Raw genomic sequence first — 17,612 nt, forward strand, 5'->3', positions numbered from 1 at the left:
AGAAGAGATCAGTAGTAGAAGAGAATATTTTTGTGACTTCGAGTTAAGAAAATGTCTTAAAGTATAGACCTAAAGGGAAAAGTTGATAATTTCAACTATAATAAAACTAAGGAACTTCTGTTCATCTAAAAGACACCTTGTAGAGAAAAGACTAGTCACAAATTGGGAGCATGTATATATAGCACATATAACAAGATTGATAAACAGGCTATATAATAAGCAAAATAATGACAACTCATAAGACATGTGAGCAAAAGATCTGCTTAAATGTCTCACAGTCAAGAGGCAACCCAGACAACCAGTACATTCCTACAGACATGAAAAGATGCTCAACCTCATTAGTTATTAGAGAAACGCACATTAGCCCTAGCAAGGTGTATCTATCAGACCCACCAGAATTCCATTGGTGCCATGTGCTTATAAGGATATAAAACAGTGGAAACTCTGATGCATTCTTGGTGGGAATATGAATTTGTACAACCCCCTTGGTAAGTGCTATGGTATTACATAGTAAATCTGTAAATGCTTATATCCAGTGCCTCAAAAATTCTGCTTTCTAGGTACCCTAGTCAGCTTTTGTGCATTTATACTAGGTGAAATCATGGAAATACTTATAGAAGTATTGTTTGCAGTGAATTCTGGAATAGTCAAATACAATTGAATATTATATGACAATAAAAACAAACTTTGGCTCACTGGTTAAATATCAAAAACATAATTTTAAGGAAAAATGCCATCTTGGAAAAATACACGTAATGTGAGTTTGTTTCTAGAACAGTCAAAAACATTTGGAGTCTCATACAGTAAAAAACAAAAGTAAAGGAATTATCAGTTTGCTTGCTTGCTTGCTTGCTAAGTCGCTTCAGTCGTGTCCGACTCTGTGTAACCCCATAGACGGCATCCCACCAGGCTCCCCTGTCCCTCCAGGCAAGAACACTGGGGTGGGTTGCCGTTTAATTAAATCAGTTTAGAGATTACATTTGTTGTTTCATTTTTTAAACTTTTTATTTTATATTGGAGTATAGCTGATTAACAATGTTGTGATAGTTTCAGCTGGACAGCAAAGATACTCAGCCATGCATATACATGTATCCATTCTCCCCCAAACTCCCCTCCCATCCAGGCTGCCAAATAACATTGAGTAGAGTTCCCTGTGCTATATGGTAGGACCTTATTGGTTATCTATTTAAAATATATAACAGTGTGTACATGTTGATCCCAAACTCCTAACTATTCCTTTACCCCTTTCTTCCCCATTAGTTGAGAGAAAAAGGATGCAATTAGCATGAATTAAGGAATGTCAGATACACCGTTAGTGACCAGTTCCTTAAACTGGTAGATATATGGTGGTTTTATTATTTCTAAACAGTTCATGAAGTTTGTATATACTGTTGGTATATATTTCACATGAAAACATGTTTTAAAAAGAAAGTCTAAAAGTTGAGTTACTTGACTGTAAAATATTTTAAAAACTTGAAATGATTCTTTTATTTTTCTAAAACTACTGTAAATATTATAATATAATCAAAGTGATATTATAGGTTTTTAAGCAAGGCTTAACATTTAATATGCTGGCTTACATGGTGTCTCCATGATAAAGAATCTACCTGCCAACGCAGGGGATGCAGGTTCAATCCCTGGGTCAGAAAAATCTTCTGTAGAAGAAAATGACAACCCAATCCAGTATGCTTGCCTGGAGAATCTCATGAACAGAAGGAGCCGGGCTGGCTACAGTCCATAGTGTTGCAAAAGAGTCAGATACAACTTAGCGAATAAACAACAGCAAAATTTAATGTAGGTTACAAGATTGATTTGTATACCCCTTAACATTATAAATAACCTATTCAAAACAAAATTTTTAATGCCATAAGAGAGGCATTTATTAGATAGAAAAGATACTGATTTATTAATGATTAATTTTGTAACCTGAGCCAGTTAGTTGTCTGGAATTCAGTTTTTATTTCAGAGAACAGGGGTTGGAGTAGATAATTTCCAAGGACATACTCAGATTTTTATTAATATTATGTTGTGTTTGTTTTTTTGGCCACACTGCACAGCTTGTGGGATTTTAGTTCCCCAACCAGGAATCTAACGCAGGCCTTTGGCAGTGAAAGTGCCAATTCTAACCACTGAACTGCCAGGGAATTCCCTATATGTAGTTTTTTAAATTGTCAGAAACTGTTCATTAAATCATTATCTCTCTGTAATGGTCTGTATTGTATTCCAAGGGCTGCCTTAGTCAGAATGGATTGGGCTGTAACAATTTTCACCAACCTTCTTATTTATTTTTGTCATGAAGATACATCTGTCCTCACCCTTGAGTGGTAGGCTTTTTAAAGGAAGCTGTGAAGTGCAGTTTTCTTAGATGACAGCTTGCAGACGTTTGTGTATCCACAGATGTGTTCAGGGGATGTCCAAATTCTTAGCAAAAAAAATTTTAATGTTGTATTTTTATTTAAATGCAATATAAAAATTTAGTATAAGCATTTCTGCACCACTGGTACAAATACTTTATAATAAGAACTGCCTTCTAATTTTATTTCTTCCATTTGGTACCAAGTATTTTAATTACTGCAACCTAATGAGCAGATGCCCCACTCCTAAAAAAATGCCATTGTTTTCCTTATTTATGAAAAAACTGAAACAGAGACGTTAAGTAACCCAGTCAAGGTGAAACAGCTTGTATATGGCAGAGCTGAGATTTGAACTAGACATGGTCTATGTTGAAGCCTGTACTCTTGATCATTAAACTGTACTTTCTTGTTACAGCAATAGACTTTCTTTTTCATCTTTATGGTTCTCAGTTTCATCATCTGTAAAATGGATATAATACATATCTCATAAATTTGCTCATGAGTGTTAAATGAGAAAATTGTATATCAAGTGCTTAGAGCATAAACATAGTAATGCTTAATAAATGTTAACTGTTGTGGTTATAATTGTCATCATCATTGTCATTACCACTATTAAAAAAACAATTATTTGCAAGGTGTATTTCCCACCTTTTTTGAGTATTACTTAATTATAGCCTGATTCAAGATCCAATCTAATTTTTTTAGGTCCAGGGTCTTTTTTCATACTTTACACTCACATACATATAGAAAGCAGCTTAAATACATCTATTTTATGATATAAATTGTGCTCACTTAAATCGTGTTTACTATATTTATTGGACTATTTAAAAAGTGCTTGGTGATAGGTGTATACTAATTAATAGGATGGGTGCTATTAGAGTGATTATTAATAATATTTAATCTGTGCAGCTCCATAGAAGTACTCAGTCTGGAGCTCGATAACTTGGGCTCAGATTTTTGCTCTGCACTACTTACTGTTAATAGCTTTGTCATGAACTTTGTAAGTGGCTCTTAAACGCATAGAAAGATCAATAACTCTTAGAATATTTAAATACTGGTAGCTTATAATATTATCTGTGAGTGGAAACAGTGGAGGAGCCTAAATCTGGAAAGGGTACAATTAGAAAGTGAAGTAAGTGAATGTACAGAATAGTTATTGAAAGAATTCTTGATCTGACAAATAATAATGACTTCTGCTGTGTCTCACCTGGGAATGTCACCACACAGCTCACTTTGTCTTTTTTTATATCTTAGGTTGGCTTTTTTGTGAAGAGAGGATGTTCCAAAGGCATGGTTGAAATTGAATTGTAAGTGTTAAAAGTACTGAAACTACTTTTTTCTGCATAATTTCTTAGTTTATGTTCATGCATTCCTGATGACTTTAGTCAAGAGTAATAATACAGTGTTTATTGTTGCTGTTCAGTCGCTAAGTCATGTCTGACTGTTTGCAACCCCATGGACTGCAGCACTCCAGGCTTCCCTGTCCTTCACTATCTCCTGGAGTTTGCTCAGATTCATGTCTAATTAGTTGATGATGCTATCTAACCATCTCATCCTCTGACACTGCCTTCTCCTTTTGCCTTCAGTTTTTCCTAGCTCAGGGTATTTTTCAATGAGTTGGCTGTTCACATCAGATGCCAAAGTATGGGAGCTTCAGCATCAGTTCTTCCAATGAACATTCAGGGTTGATTTCCTTTAAGATTGACTAGTTAGATCTCCTTGCTGTCCAAGGGAATGTCAAGAGTCATCTCTAGCACCACAGTTCTGTGGCGTCGGTTCTTCAGTGCTCAGCCTTCTTTATTTTCCAACTCTCACATTCATACATGACTACTGGAAAAACCGTAGCTTTGACTATATGGACTTTTGTTGGCAAAGTGATATCTTTGCTTCTTAATACGCCGTCTAGGTTTGTCATAGCTTTCCTTCTAAGGAGCAAGTGTCTTTTAATTTTGTGGCTGCAGTTACTGTCTGCAGTAATTTTGAAGCCCAAGAAAATAAAGTCTGCTTCCACTTTTCCCCTCTCTATTTGTCATGAAGGGATGCGACTGGATGCCATGATGTTAAGTTTTTTGAATGTTGAGTTTTAAGCCAACTTTTTCACTTTTTCATCCTCATCAAGAGGCTCTTTAGTTTCTCTTCACTTTCTGCCATTAGAGAGATATCATCTGCATGTCTAAGATTGTTGATATTTCTCCTGTCATTCTTGATTCAAGCTTGTGATTCATCCAGCCCAGCATTTTTCATAATGTACTCTGTATCAGTTCAGTTCAGTTGCTCAGTCGTGTCTGACTCTTTGCGACCCCATGAATTGAAGCACGCCAGGCCTCCCTGTCCATCACCAACTCCCGGAATTCACTCAAACTCATGTCCATCGAGTCAGTGATGCTATCTAGCCATCTCATCCTCTGTCGTCCCCTTCTCCTCCTGCCCCCAATCCCTCCCAACATCAGAGTCTTTTCCAATGAGTCAGCTCTTCGCCTGAGGTGGCCAGAGTACTGGAGTTTCAGCTTTAGCATCAGTCCTTCCAAAGAAATCCCAGGGCTGATCTCCTTTAGAATGGATTGGTTGGATCTTCTTGCAGTCCAAGGGACTCTCAAGAGTCTTCTCCAACACCACAGTTCAAAAGCATCAATTCTTCGGCGCCCAGCTTTCTTCCCAGTCCAACTCTCACATCCATACATGACCACAGGGAAAACCATAGCCTTGACTAGATGGATCTTTGTTGGCAAAGTAATGTCTCTGCTTTTGAATACGCTATCTAGGTTGGTCATAACTTTCCTTCCAAGGAGTAAGCGTCTTTTAATTTCATGGCTGCAGTCACCATCTGCAGTGATTTTGGAGCCCCCCAAAAATAGTCTGCCACTGTTTCCCCATCTATTTCCCATGAAGTGATGTGACCAGATGCCATGATCTTCGTTTTCTGAATGTTGAGCTTTAAGCCAACTTTTTTACTCTCCTCTTTCACGGTCATCAAGAGGCTTTTTAGTTCCTCTTCACTTTCTGCCATAAGGGTGGTGTCATCTGCATATCTGAGGTTATTGATATTTCTCCCAGCAATCTTGATTCCACCTTGTGCTTCTTCCAGCCCAGCGTTTCTCATGATGTACTCTGCATATAAGTTAAATAAGCAGGGTGATAATATACAGCCTTGACGTACTCATTTTCCTATTTGGAACCAGTCTGTTGTTCCATGTCCAGTTCTAACTGTTGCTTCCTGACCTGCATATAGGCTTCTCAGGAGGCAGGTCAGGTGCTCTGGTATTCCCATCCCTTTCAGAATTTTCCACAGTTTATTGTGCTCCACACAGTCAAAGGCTTTGACATAATCAGTAAAGCAGAAATCGATGTTTTTCTGGAACTCTCCTGCTTTTTTGATGATCCAGCGGATGTTGGCAATTTGATCTCTGACAGTATACAGCCTTGTGGTACTCATTTTACAAGTTTTAACCAGTCCATGAAAGGTTCTTACTGTTTCTAAAGGTTCTAAAGGTTGCTTCTTGACCAGGATACAGGTTTCTTAGGAGGCAGGTAAGGTGGTCTGGTATTCCCATCTCTTTAAGATATTTCCAGTTTGTTGTGATCCACACATTCAAAGGCTTTACCATAGTCAATGAAGCAGAAGTAGATGTTTTTCTGGAATTGCTTTGGTTTCTCTATGATCCAGTGAATGTTGGCGATTTGATCTCTGTTTCTTCTGCCTTCTCTAAACCCATCTGGAAGTTCTTAGTTAATATACTGTTGAAGCCAAGCTTGAAGAATTTTCAGTATAACCTTACTAGCATGCAAAATGTGCATAATTATACAATAGTTTGTAGATTCTTTGACACTGCCCTTCTCTGGAATTGGAATGAAAACTGACCTTTTCCAGTCCTCTGACCACTGCTGAGTTTTCCAATTTTGCTGATGTACTGAGTGCAGCACTTCTACAGCATCATCTTTTAGAATTTTGAATAGCTCAGCTGGAATTCCATCACCTTCACTAACCTTGTTTGTAGTAAAGCTTCCTGAGGCCCACTTGACTTCACTCTAGGATGTCAAGCTCTAGGTCAGTGATCACACCATCTTGGTTATCTGGATCATTAAGACCTTTTTTGTATAGTTCTTCCGTGTATTCTTTCCACCTCTTTTTAATCTTTTCTGCTTCTGTTAGGTCCTTTGTCATGCTCATTCTTGTGTGAAATGCTCCCCTGATATCTCCAGTTTTCTTGAGAAGTTTTCCTGTACTTCTTTGCACTGTTCATTTAAGAAGGTCTTCTTATCTCTTCTATTTTCTGGAACTCTGCATTCAGTTGGGTATGTCTTTCCATTTCGCTTTTTTGCTTTTTTTCTTTTCTCAGCTATGTGTAAAGCCTCCTTACACAATCATTTTTCCTTCTTGCATTTCTTTTCCTTTGGGGTGGTTTTGGTCACTGCCTCCTGTAGAAGGTTATGAACCTATGTCCATAGTTCTTCATAACTCTGGCTACCAGATCTAATCTCTTGAATCTATTCATCACCTCTCCCACTTTCTTCAAGTTAAGCCTGAGTTTTGCAATGAGGAGCTGATTATCTGAGCCACAGCTCCAGGTCTTGGTTTTGCTGACTGTATAGAGTTTCACCATCTTTGACTGCAAAGAATATAATCAGTCGTATTTCAGTATTGACCATTTGGTAATGTGTGTGTGCGTGGGGTCATCTCTTGTGTTGTTGTAAGAGGGTGTTTGCTATGTCCAGTGTGTTCTCTTGAGAAAAGTCTGTTAGCCTTTGCCCTGCTTCATGTTGTACTCCAAGGCCAAACTTGCCTGTTATTCTAGGTATCTCTTGACTTCCTACTCTTGCATTCCAGTACCTATGATGAAAAGGGCATCTTTTTTTGGTTAGTTCTAGAAAGTCTTAGAGGTCTTAATAGAATTGTTCAACTTCAGCTTCTTCAGCATCAGTGCTATAATTCTATATTATGACATTAATATTAGAAATAATATTTAAGGAATACTTTATCCAGAAAAGTAAGTTTTCTTTTTTCTTTAATGCATCTTTTAAAACCTGAATTGTAAGAACTTTTTTTCTGGAAAAATTCATTAGAAATTAGAAATTTATGGGAGATAATGAAATAATGAAATTTATGGGAGTATTATTTCATACCACCATATGGTATATCCATACCACTATTAAATATTCATTATTCATTAAGAAGTTGCAGTATTTTTACAAACTTAAGCACTTTTTTTATCTTTCAGAAATATTTATTTATTTGGCTGCATCTCAGTTGCACCCACAGGATCATTGTTAAGGCATGCAGGCTTCTTTCTAGTTGTAGCATGCAGACTCAGTAACTGTGATACACAGTCTCTCTATTTGTGGCTCCAGCTCCCTAGTTGTGCACTGGCTTAGTTGCTCTGCAACATGTGGGTTCTTAGTCCCCTGACCAGGGATCAAACCTGCATCCCCTGCATTAGAAGGCAGATTTTTAACCACTGGACCAGCAGGGAAGTTTTGTTTTGTTTTGTTTTGTTTTGTTTTTTTTCTGATTTTTGAAAGCAAAATACTTGATTGTTAGGAAAAAAGAAAAAACTTAATCTAGGGTTGTAAAAAGATGAAAATGAAGGCCCTCTTGACAATTCCACTTCTAGAAACAACCTTTGTTAGTAGTTTGGTCAATTTCATGTATGGCAAAAACTTGGCATTTATATCACCATTTTCTGTTCCCTCCCTTATGACAGAAATCAATAATTCATTATAGTATTCTTTTCCCTTAACCTAGATATTCTAAGTCTACCGCTCTTGGCAGCAATTTCTGATGGATGAGAGTTCCTCTCCAAGATGAAAGCAGTATATCCTTCATGTATATACTTAGTTTGTTTATACATAAAAAACATATGCACAGTATGTGCATTCTTTAGATGATTTTTAGATCATTTTTTGAAATGTTTATAGAAAGTTATTGAATTTTCATAGCTGAAATAGCTCTTAAAAAATACCTAACAGCCCTGTCATTTTATGGGATGTAAAGAAATGTTCTTTTTATTCAAAAATTGTTGGAAATTTTTAAAATTTATGTAGAGATGAGAAAGAGGCCCACATGGAAGGAAACAGTTAAGAGATTATGTTCAACTTACTAAAATATAATGGTATTTTACTGAAGGATATAAAACTAAGGCCTGAATAAATGGGGAAGCTTATTATGTTCTAAAAATATAAAATTACAATCATCATCAGCATGTCAGTCATTTCCACACTAATGCATAAATCTGATAAAACTCCAGTGAGAGTCTCAACAGTTTATAAGTTGATTATAAAGTTCATCTGGAAGAATAAATGTGCCAGAAACCCAAGAAGTTTTGAAAAAGCACAATCATGAATAAGACATTTGTATAACAGATGTTAAAGTGAACAGTAAAGCTTTTTTTTAATTTTTATTTTACATAGGAGTATAGTTGATTTACGATGTGTCAGTTCCATCACTATACAGCTAAGTGATTCAGTTATACATATATCTATTCATTTTCAAATTCTTTTCCTATATAGGTTATTGCAGAATATTGAGTAGTTTCCTGTGCAAATAGGAGATCTCTGTTGATTATCTATTTTATATATAGTAGTGTGTATATGTTAATCCTAAACTCCTAATTTATCCCTTTCCCCCACATGCCCTCACCTGGTGACCACAAATCTGCTTTGGAAATCTGAGTCTGTTTCTGTTTTGCAAATAAGTTCATTTGTATCACTTTTTTCTTTTTTTTTTTTTTTAAGATTCCACCCATATGTGTTACCATATGATATTTATTTTTCTCTGAGTTACTTCACTTAGTATGATCATTTCTAGGTCCATTCATGTTGCTGCATATGGCATTATTTAATTCTTTTTAATGGCTGAATAATATTCCATTGTATATATGTACCACACCTTCTTTATCCATTTCTCTGTTGGACATTTAGGTTGCTTCCATTTCTTGGCTCTTTTAAATAGTGTAAATCATATGGTAATTCTGTGTTTAGTTTCTTAGGGAATCTCCATACTGTTCTTTGTAGTGGCTGTACCAGTTTGCATTCCCACCAACAGTATAGGAGTGTTTCGTTTTCTCCACACCTCTCCAGCATTTATTGTTTGTAGAGTTTTTTGATGATGGCCATTCTGAGTAGTGTGAAATGATACCTCATTATACTTTTGATTTGCATTTCTCTAATAATTAGTGATGTTGAGCATCTTTTCAAATGTGTTTGTTGAGATCATCTATATGCCTTCTTTAGAGAAATGTCTAAGTCTTCTGCCTGTTTGATTGGGTTGTTTGTTTTTTATATTGAGCTTAATGAACGTTTGTATATTTTGGAAGTTAATCCCTTGTCAGCTGCTTCATTTGCAAATAGTTTCTCCCATTCTGAGGATTGTCTTTTCGTCTTGTTTATAGTTTCCTTTGCTGTGCAAAAGCTTTCAAGTTAAGTAGGTCCCATTTGTTTATTTTTGCTTTTATTTTCATTACTGTAGATCAGTTCCAAAAGATAATGCTGTGGTTTATGTCAAAGGGTGTTCTGCCTATGTTTTTCTGGAAAAAGCTCTGATGCTGGGAGGGGTTGGGGGCAGGAGGAGAAGGGGACGACGAGGATGAGATGGCTGGATGGCATCATTGACTCGATGGACGTGAGTCTGAGTGAACTCCGGGAGTTGGTGATGGACAGGGAGGCCTGGCGTGCTGCGATTCATGGGGTCGCAAAGAGTTGGACATGACTGAGCAACTGAACTGAACTGAAGAGTTTTATTTTATAGTATTCAGCCTTACATTTGGGTCTTTAATCCATTTTGAGTCTATTTTTGTGAGTGGTGTTAGAGAATGTTCAGATTTCATTTTTTACATGTAGCTGTCAAGTTAATAAAGCTGTTAATAGTATGGTATTAGTACAGAAAAATTAGAGGAACAGAAGGAAGAAAATAGTAGCAGTTCTAAACACATGTAAGAGTTTAATTTATGAGAGGTGGTATGTAAGGTGGCTATGTAAAGGTATATAAAGGTGGCTATATAAGCATGGGGTATAAATTACTGCAGGCTTCCCAGGTGGCTCAGCTGGTAAAGAATTCGTCTGCAGTGCGGGAGACCTGGGTTCGACCCCTGGGTTGGGAAGATCCCCTGGAGAAGGGAATGGCTCCCCACTCCAGTATCCTGGCCTAGAGAATTCCATAGACTGTATACTCCATGGGGTCACAAAGAGTCAGACACAGCTGAGTGACTTTCACTCTCCCAGGTTTTAGTTAAGTTCAGTTGCTCAGTCATGTCTGACTCTTGCAACCCCATGGAATGCAGTACACCAGGCTTCTCTGTCCATCAGCAACTCCTGGAGCTTGCTCAACTCACATTAGTCGAGTTGGTGATGCCATCCAACTATCTCATCCTCTGTTGTCCCCTTTTCTTCCTGCCTTCAGTCTTCCCCAGCATCAGGGTCTTTTCCAATGAGTCACTTCTTCACATCAGGTGGCCAAAGGATTGGAGTTTCAGCTTCAGCATCGCCCTTCCAATGAATATTCAGGACTGATTCCCTTTAGGATGGACTGGTTGGATCTCCTTGCAGTCCAAGGGGCTCTCAGGAGTCTTCTCCAGCACCACAATTCAAAGGCATCAGTTCTTTGGCACTCAGCCTTTTTTGTTGTCCAGCTCTCACATCCATACATGGCTACTGGAAAAACCAGAGCTTTGACTAGATGGACCTTTGTTGTCAAAGTAATGTCTCTGCTTTTTAATATGCTGTCTAGGTGGTCATAGCTTTTCTTCCAAGGAGTAATCATCTTTTAATTTCATGGCTCCAGTTACCATCTGCAGTGATTTTGGAGCCCAATAAAATAAAGTTTGTCACTGTTTCCATTGTTTCCTCATCTATTTGTCATGAAGTGATGGGACCAGATGCCATGATCTTAGTTTTTTGAATGCTGAGTTTTAAGACAGCTTTTTCACTCTTCTTTTTCACTTTCATCAAGAGGCTCTTTAGTTCTTCACTTTCTGCCATAAGTGTCATCCACGTATTTGAGGTTATTGATCCTTCTACTGGAAATCTTAATTCCAGCTTGTGCTTCATCCAGCCTGGCATTTCACATGCTAAACTCTGCATGTAATTTAAGCAGTGTGACAATATACAGCTGTGACATACTCCTTTCCCAATTTTGAACCAAGTCTGTTGTTTCATGTCTGGTTTTAACTGTTGCTTCTTGACTTGCATACAGATTTCTCAGGAGGCAGGTAAGGTGGTCTAATATTCCCACCTAGTCAAGAATTTTCCACAATTTGTTGTGTTCTACACAGTCAAAGACTTTGGTATAATCAATAAAGCAGAAGTAGAAGTTCTAGAATTCTCTTACTTTTTTGATGATCCAGTAGATGTTGGCAATTTAATCTCTGGTTCCTCTGCCTTTTCTAAATCCAGCTTGAACATTTGCAAGTTCATGGTTCATATATTGTTGAAGCCTGGCTTGGAGAATTTTGAGCATTACTTTGCTAGCATGTGAGATGAGTGCAATTGTGTGGTAGTTTGAACATTCTTCGGCATTGCCTTTCTTTGGGATTGGAATGCAAACTGACCTTTTCCAGTCCTGTGGCCACTGCTGAGTTTTGCAAATTTGCTGGCATATTGAGTGCAGTACTTTTAACAGAACCATCTTTTAGGATTTGAAATAGCTTAACTGGAATTCTATCACCTCCACTAGCTTTGTTCGTAGTGATGCTTTCTAAGGCCCGCTTGACTTCACATTCCAGGATGTGTGGCTCTAGGTTTGTGATCACACCATCATGTTTTTCTGGGTCATGAAGAATATTTTTGTACAGTTCTTCTGTGTTTTCTTGCCACCTCTTCTTAATATCTTCTGCTTCTGTTAGGTCCATACCATTTCTGTCCTTTATTGAGCCCATCTTTGCATGAAATGTTCCCTTGGTATCTCCAGTTTTCTTGAAGAGATCTCTAGTCTTTCCTGTTCTGTTTTTTCCTCTATTTCTTTGCATTGCTCACTGAGGAAGGCTTTCTTATCTCTCCATGCTGTTCTTTGGAACTCTGTATTCAAATGGAATTATCTTTCCTTTTCTCCTTTGCCTTTAGCATCTCTTCTTTTCTCAGCCTCCTCAGACAACCATTTTGCCTTTTTGCATTTCTTTTTCTTTGGGATGGTCTTGATCACTTTCTCCTGTACAATGTCATGAACCTCCATCCATAGTTCTTCGGGCCCTCTATCAGATCTAATCTTGAATTTACTTGTCGCTTCCACTGTATAATTGTAAGGGATTTCATTTAGGTCATAACCTGAATGGTCTAGTGGTTTTCCCTACTTTCTTCAATTTAGGTCTGAATTTGGCATTAAGGAGTTCATGATCTGAGCCACGTCAGCTCCCGGTCTTATTTTTGCTGACTGTACAGTGCTTCTCCATCTTTGGCTGCAAAGAATATAAGCAGTCTGATTTTGGTATTGACCATCTGGTGATGTCCGTGTGTAGAGTCTTCTCTTGTGTTGTTGGAAGAGGGCATTTGCTGTGACCAGTGTGTTCTCTTTGCAAAACGGTTGCCTTTGCCGTGCTACATTTTGGACTCCAAAGGCTGAATTTGCCTGTTATTCCAGGTATCTCTTAACTTCCTACTTTTGCATTCCAGTCCCCTAAAATGGAATATTTTTTGGGTGTTAGTTCTAGAAGGTCTTGTAGGTCTTCATAGAACCATTCAACTTCAGCTTCTTCAGCATTACTGGTTGGGGCATAGACTTGGATTACTGTGATATTAAATGGTTTGCCTTGGAAATGAACAGAGCTCATTCTGTCGTTTTTGAGATCACATCCAAGTACTGCATTTTGGACTCTTGTTGACTATGATGGCTACTCCATGTATTCTAAGGGATTCTTATCCACAGTACTAGATATAATGGTCATCTCAGTTAAATTCACCCATTCCAGTCCACTTTAGTTCACTGATTCCTAAAATGTTGATGTTCACTCTTGCCATCTCCTGTTTGACCACTTCTAATTTACCTTGATATCTGGACCTGACATTTCAGGTTCCTTTCCCAAGTGGCAGAGTAGTAAAGAATCCACCTGCCAGGGCAGGAGATGAAAGAGATGCGGGTTCAATTCCTCAGTTAGGAAGATCCCCTGAGGAAGGAAATGGCAACCCACTCCAGTATTCTTTCCTGGAAAATTCCATAGACAGGAGCCTGGCAGGCTGCAGTCCGTGGGTTCGCAAAGAGTCTGTTGGACATGGCTTACCACATAAATTACTCAAACTGAGTTGAAATAATTGGCTATTAGTTGTTTAAAACAGATAAATTTAGAACTTTATCAGGTAATCCTGTACATAAGTAAAATCTTGATTTTAAAAGTCTTTAGACTGAAAAAATATGTGGGTTTAAAAAGAATAGAAAAATGGTGTAGAATATTTTTTAAATCTCAGGAAAGGGAAAGACCTTACTCAGTAAAACAGGATAGCCAATAACCATATAAAGGAAGATAGAAGAAACTCGAAGGAAGAAAAGGCTGTTTTGATGCCCGGAACTGCTTGGCCTCTGCCCAACCATGTGGAAAGGTAGGCTAAGGATAGCTGGTCTTCACTTAAGATATGCTGGGACCTGGGACCGTTTCTCAGAATACTTGAACATGGACAAATATCCCCTGAAGCAACAGAATACAGAGAAACTAGAAGATAGGACTGAAAATAATTGCCCACATGGAAGTTGGTACAATTATGAACAGTGGGATACAGAAAAAGCCATAAATCAACAGAAGTACCAGTAGCAAAAGCAGGGCACTGTGTGTGATTCTTGCATACAGCACCACCAAGGTGGTGGGCAGGGTGGCGGGCAGATTGTCTAAGCTATACCTCCTGCCCAACCCACATACCTGGACCCAAAGCTCCTCTTTTGGAGTGAGCATGGGTACCAGACTCATGTTTTCACTCCCTCATGCTGCAGCGTGAGCCCTGTAAAACCTTGTGTGGAAGAGAAAAAAAGATAGGAAATTTAGGCTCCATAAAAATTCAGCCCAAAATAATGGCGCCATAGTTAAAAATGAGTGACAGATGGGAGGAAACATTTTCAGCACAGATAATATGTACATGTCTTAAAATGACTGAGATTTTAATATCTCATTAAATCAGTAAAAATTATATACAACTTAATAAGGAAATAAGCAAAGAAGTTTAATACAAAGTAATATAAATGACAAGTATATATAAAAAAAAGACTACATCTCACTAGTTACAAAGGAAATCAAGATGAAGATTGTTTTCCTCTCAGCTTAGAAAAATATAAAATAAAGTTCAATCATACGAAGTTACAGAAAAGAGAATTCTGTCATGCACTATTGTGGGAGTATAGGCACTATATCCTATTCTGCAGTATCTGTTAAAGTTTAAATACAAGTATTCTTTGGTCCAGTCACTGTTCTAGAGAATGATTGCTCACTGGCATAATGTAGCTTTTTCCTAATTTTAATGATGAAAATTATAAATAACTCAGATGTCCATTGCCTGAAAAATGGCTAAACAAATTATGATATATCCATACTGTAACACATGATTGAGCCATACAAAGGACTGAAGTACTGATAGATCAGGTAACATAGGTAAACCTTGCAAAGATTATGGCTGGTGAAGAAACTAGACACAAAAGATTGCATATTGCATGATTCCATTTCTATGAAATGTCCAGGATAAGTAAATTGATGGGACAGAAAAGAGATTAGTGGTAGCTGGGGTTTGAGTGGAGGAAAGAATGAGGAGTGACTGGTTAAACAGGTATGGGCTCTTCTTTTGAGTGATAAAAATATTCTGAAATTAGATGATGGTGATGGTTGCATAACTTTGTGAATGTACTTAACCCCTGTTGATACACACCCTTAACTGACACCTAAAAATGGCTAAAATCATAAATTTTATCATCTTTAAAAAAAAAAAAAATTAATTGTACACATTAAAATAGTGGATTCTATGATTTGTGAATTATATCTCCATTTAAAAAACACAAGCATACCTTGTTTCATTGTGCTTTGCAGATGTGTTTATACAAATTAAAGTTTTGAGGCAACCCTGCATTGTCAAATGATGGTTAGCATTTTTTAGAAATATAATATTTTTACTAAGGTAGGTTATTTTTTTAGATGTAATGCTTTTGCACACTTAGTAGACTACAGTATAGTATAAACATAACTTTGATTTGTAAGGGGAAACCAAAAAATTGATGCAGTACACTTTATTGCAATGTTTCCTTTATTGCAGTGTTTTGGAACCAAACCTGCAATGTATCTGAGATATGACTGTAATTGCAAAGATACTTCTAGGTTAGCACTGATCATGATGGTTTCCTAGATACTGAAACTGAAAAGTATACTAAACCAAGTATATTTATAAAACACAGAGGGAGTATTAACATTTAAGTTTCAGAAGTCTATTAAGGATGGCTGTAGGTCTTAAGCACTCCTGACTTTTTACTCTGAGTCATCAAAGCCCTGTTGTCTTCTTATTATCTGAAGAGGTTAACTGTTCTGGTGTTCAGTAGCTACTTGCTCTAATAATCTAACCAGTGACTGTTAACCAGAGTTCTGTTACCAGGTCTAGCACAGGGAAGATTTCCTTTCTACATACTCAACATGATTATGTTGTGCTCTTTTGTTCAGTTAGGGTCCTTGTGGCTTTGAGAATACCAAGCCCAAAATGGCTGATATAAGTCGTCAAAACTGTCATTGCTGTTGAATGGAGGCAATAACTGGTCATATATTCATTGAAGGGAATGGTGGGTAGAATAAATGGTCTCTGAAATGCATTTATGCAGTCATTTTTCAAATATGTTTTAGTACATTGAGGGATAGATACAGCATTCTTTTTTGGGAGGAACAGCATTCTGCCATCATGGAATATATTGTTGTTGTTGTTCAGTCGCTCAGTCATGTCCAACTCTTTGTGATCCTGTGTACTGCAGCACACCAGGCTTCCCTGTCCTTCACCACCTCCTGGAGCTTGCTCAGACTTATGTCCATTGAGTCAGTGATGCCATCCAAACATCTCGTCCTCTGTCATCCCCTTCTCCTCCTGACTTCAGTTTTTCCCAGCATCAGGGTCTTTCGTAATGAGTTGGCTCTTCACATCTGGTGCCCAAAGTATTGGAGCTTCAGCTTCAGGATCAGTCCTTCCAGTGAATATTCAGGACTGATTTCCTTTAGGATGGACTGGTTGGATCTCCTTGCTGTCCAAGGGACTCTCAAGAGTGTTCTCCAACACCACAGACCATAGCATCAATTCTTTAGCAGTCAGCCTTCTTTATGGTCCAACTCTCATATCCATATCCATGACTACCAGAAAAACCATAGCTTTGACTCTGTGTATCTTTGTTGGCAAAGTGATGTCTCTGCTTTTTAATACTGTCTAGGTTGGTCATAGCTTTTCTTCCAAGGAGCAACCATCTTTTAATTTCATGGCTGCAGTCACCACTTGCAGTGATTGTTTTTAGCCCAAGAAAATAAAGTCTGTCACTATTTCCATTGTTTCCCTATCTGTTTCCCATGAAGTAACGGACCAGATGCCGTGATCTTAGTTTTTTGAATGTTGAGTTTTAAGACAGCTTTTTCACTGTCCTCTTTCACTTTCATCAAGGGCTCTTTAGTTTCTCCTTACTTTCTACCGTAAGGGTGGTGTCATCTGCATATCTGAGGTTATTGATATTTCTCCCGGCCTTCTTAATTCCAGCTTGTGCTTCATCCAGCCCAGCATTTTGCTTGATATACTCTGTATGTAAGTTAAATAAGCAAGGTAACAATATATAGCCTTCAGATCAGATCAGATCAAATCAGTCGCTCAGTCATGTCCGACTCTTTGCAACCCCATGAATCGCAGCACGCCAGGCCTCCCTGTCCATCACCAACTCCTGGAGTTCACTGAGACTCACGTCCATTGAGTCAGCGATGCCATCCAGCCATCTCATCCTCTGTCGTCCCATTCTCCTCCTGCCCCCAATCCCTCCCAGCATCAGAGTCTTTTCCAATGAGTCAACTCTTCGCATGAGGTGGCCAAAGTACTGGAGTTTCAGCTTTAGCATCATTCCTTCCAAAGAAATCCCAGGGCCGATCTCCTTCAGAATGGATCTCCTTGTAGTCCAAGGGACTCTCAAGTGTCTTCTCCAACACCACAGTTCAAAAGCATCAATTCTTTGGCGCTCAGCCTTCTTCACAGTCCAACTCTCATATCCATACATGACCACAGGAAAAACCATAGCCTTGACTAGATGGACCTTTGTTGGCAAAGTAATGTCTCTGCTTTTGAATATGCTATCTAGGT

At 38.0% G+C, this 17,612-nt stretch overlaps 1 protein-coding gene across 3 annotated transcripts in view; it reads left to right on the forward strand.

Moving 5' to 3' along the window:
* The window catches only part of SMC5 (structural maintenance of chromosomes 5), a 99,934-nt gene that overhangs the window by 15,486 nt on the left and 66,836 nt on the right, over positions 1-17,612 (forward strand). For all 3 annotated transcript variants that reach the window (XM_006080616.4, XM_006080615.4, XM_044939949.2), the window contains exon 3: positions 3,609-3,661. In XM_006080616.4, coding sequence (XP_006080678.2) covers positions 3,609-3,661 — 53 coding nt within the window. The remainder of the gene's footprint in view (positions 1-3,608; positions 3,662-17,612) is intronic.

The sequence above is a fragment of the Bubalus bubalis genome, chromosome 3 (genome assembly GCF_019923935.1).
Source record: "Bubalus bubalis isolate 160015118507 breed Murrah chromosome 3, NDDB_SH_1, whole genome shotgun sequence".
Lineage (NCBI taxonomy): Eukaryota > Metazoa > Chordata > Mammalia > Artiodactyla > Bovidae > Bubalus > Bubalus bubalis.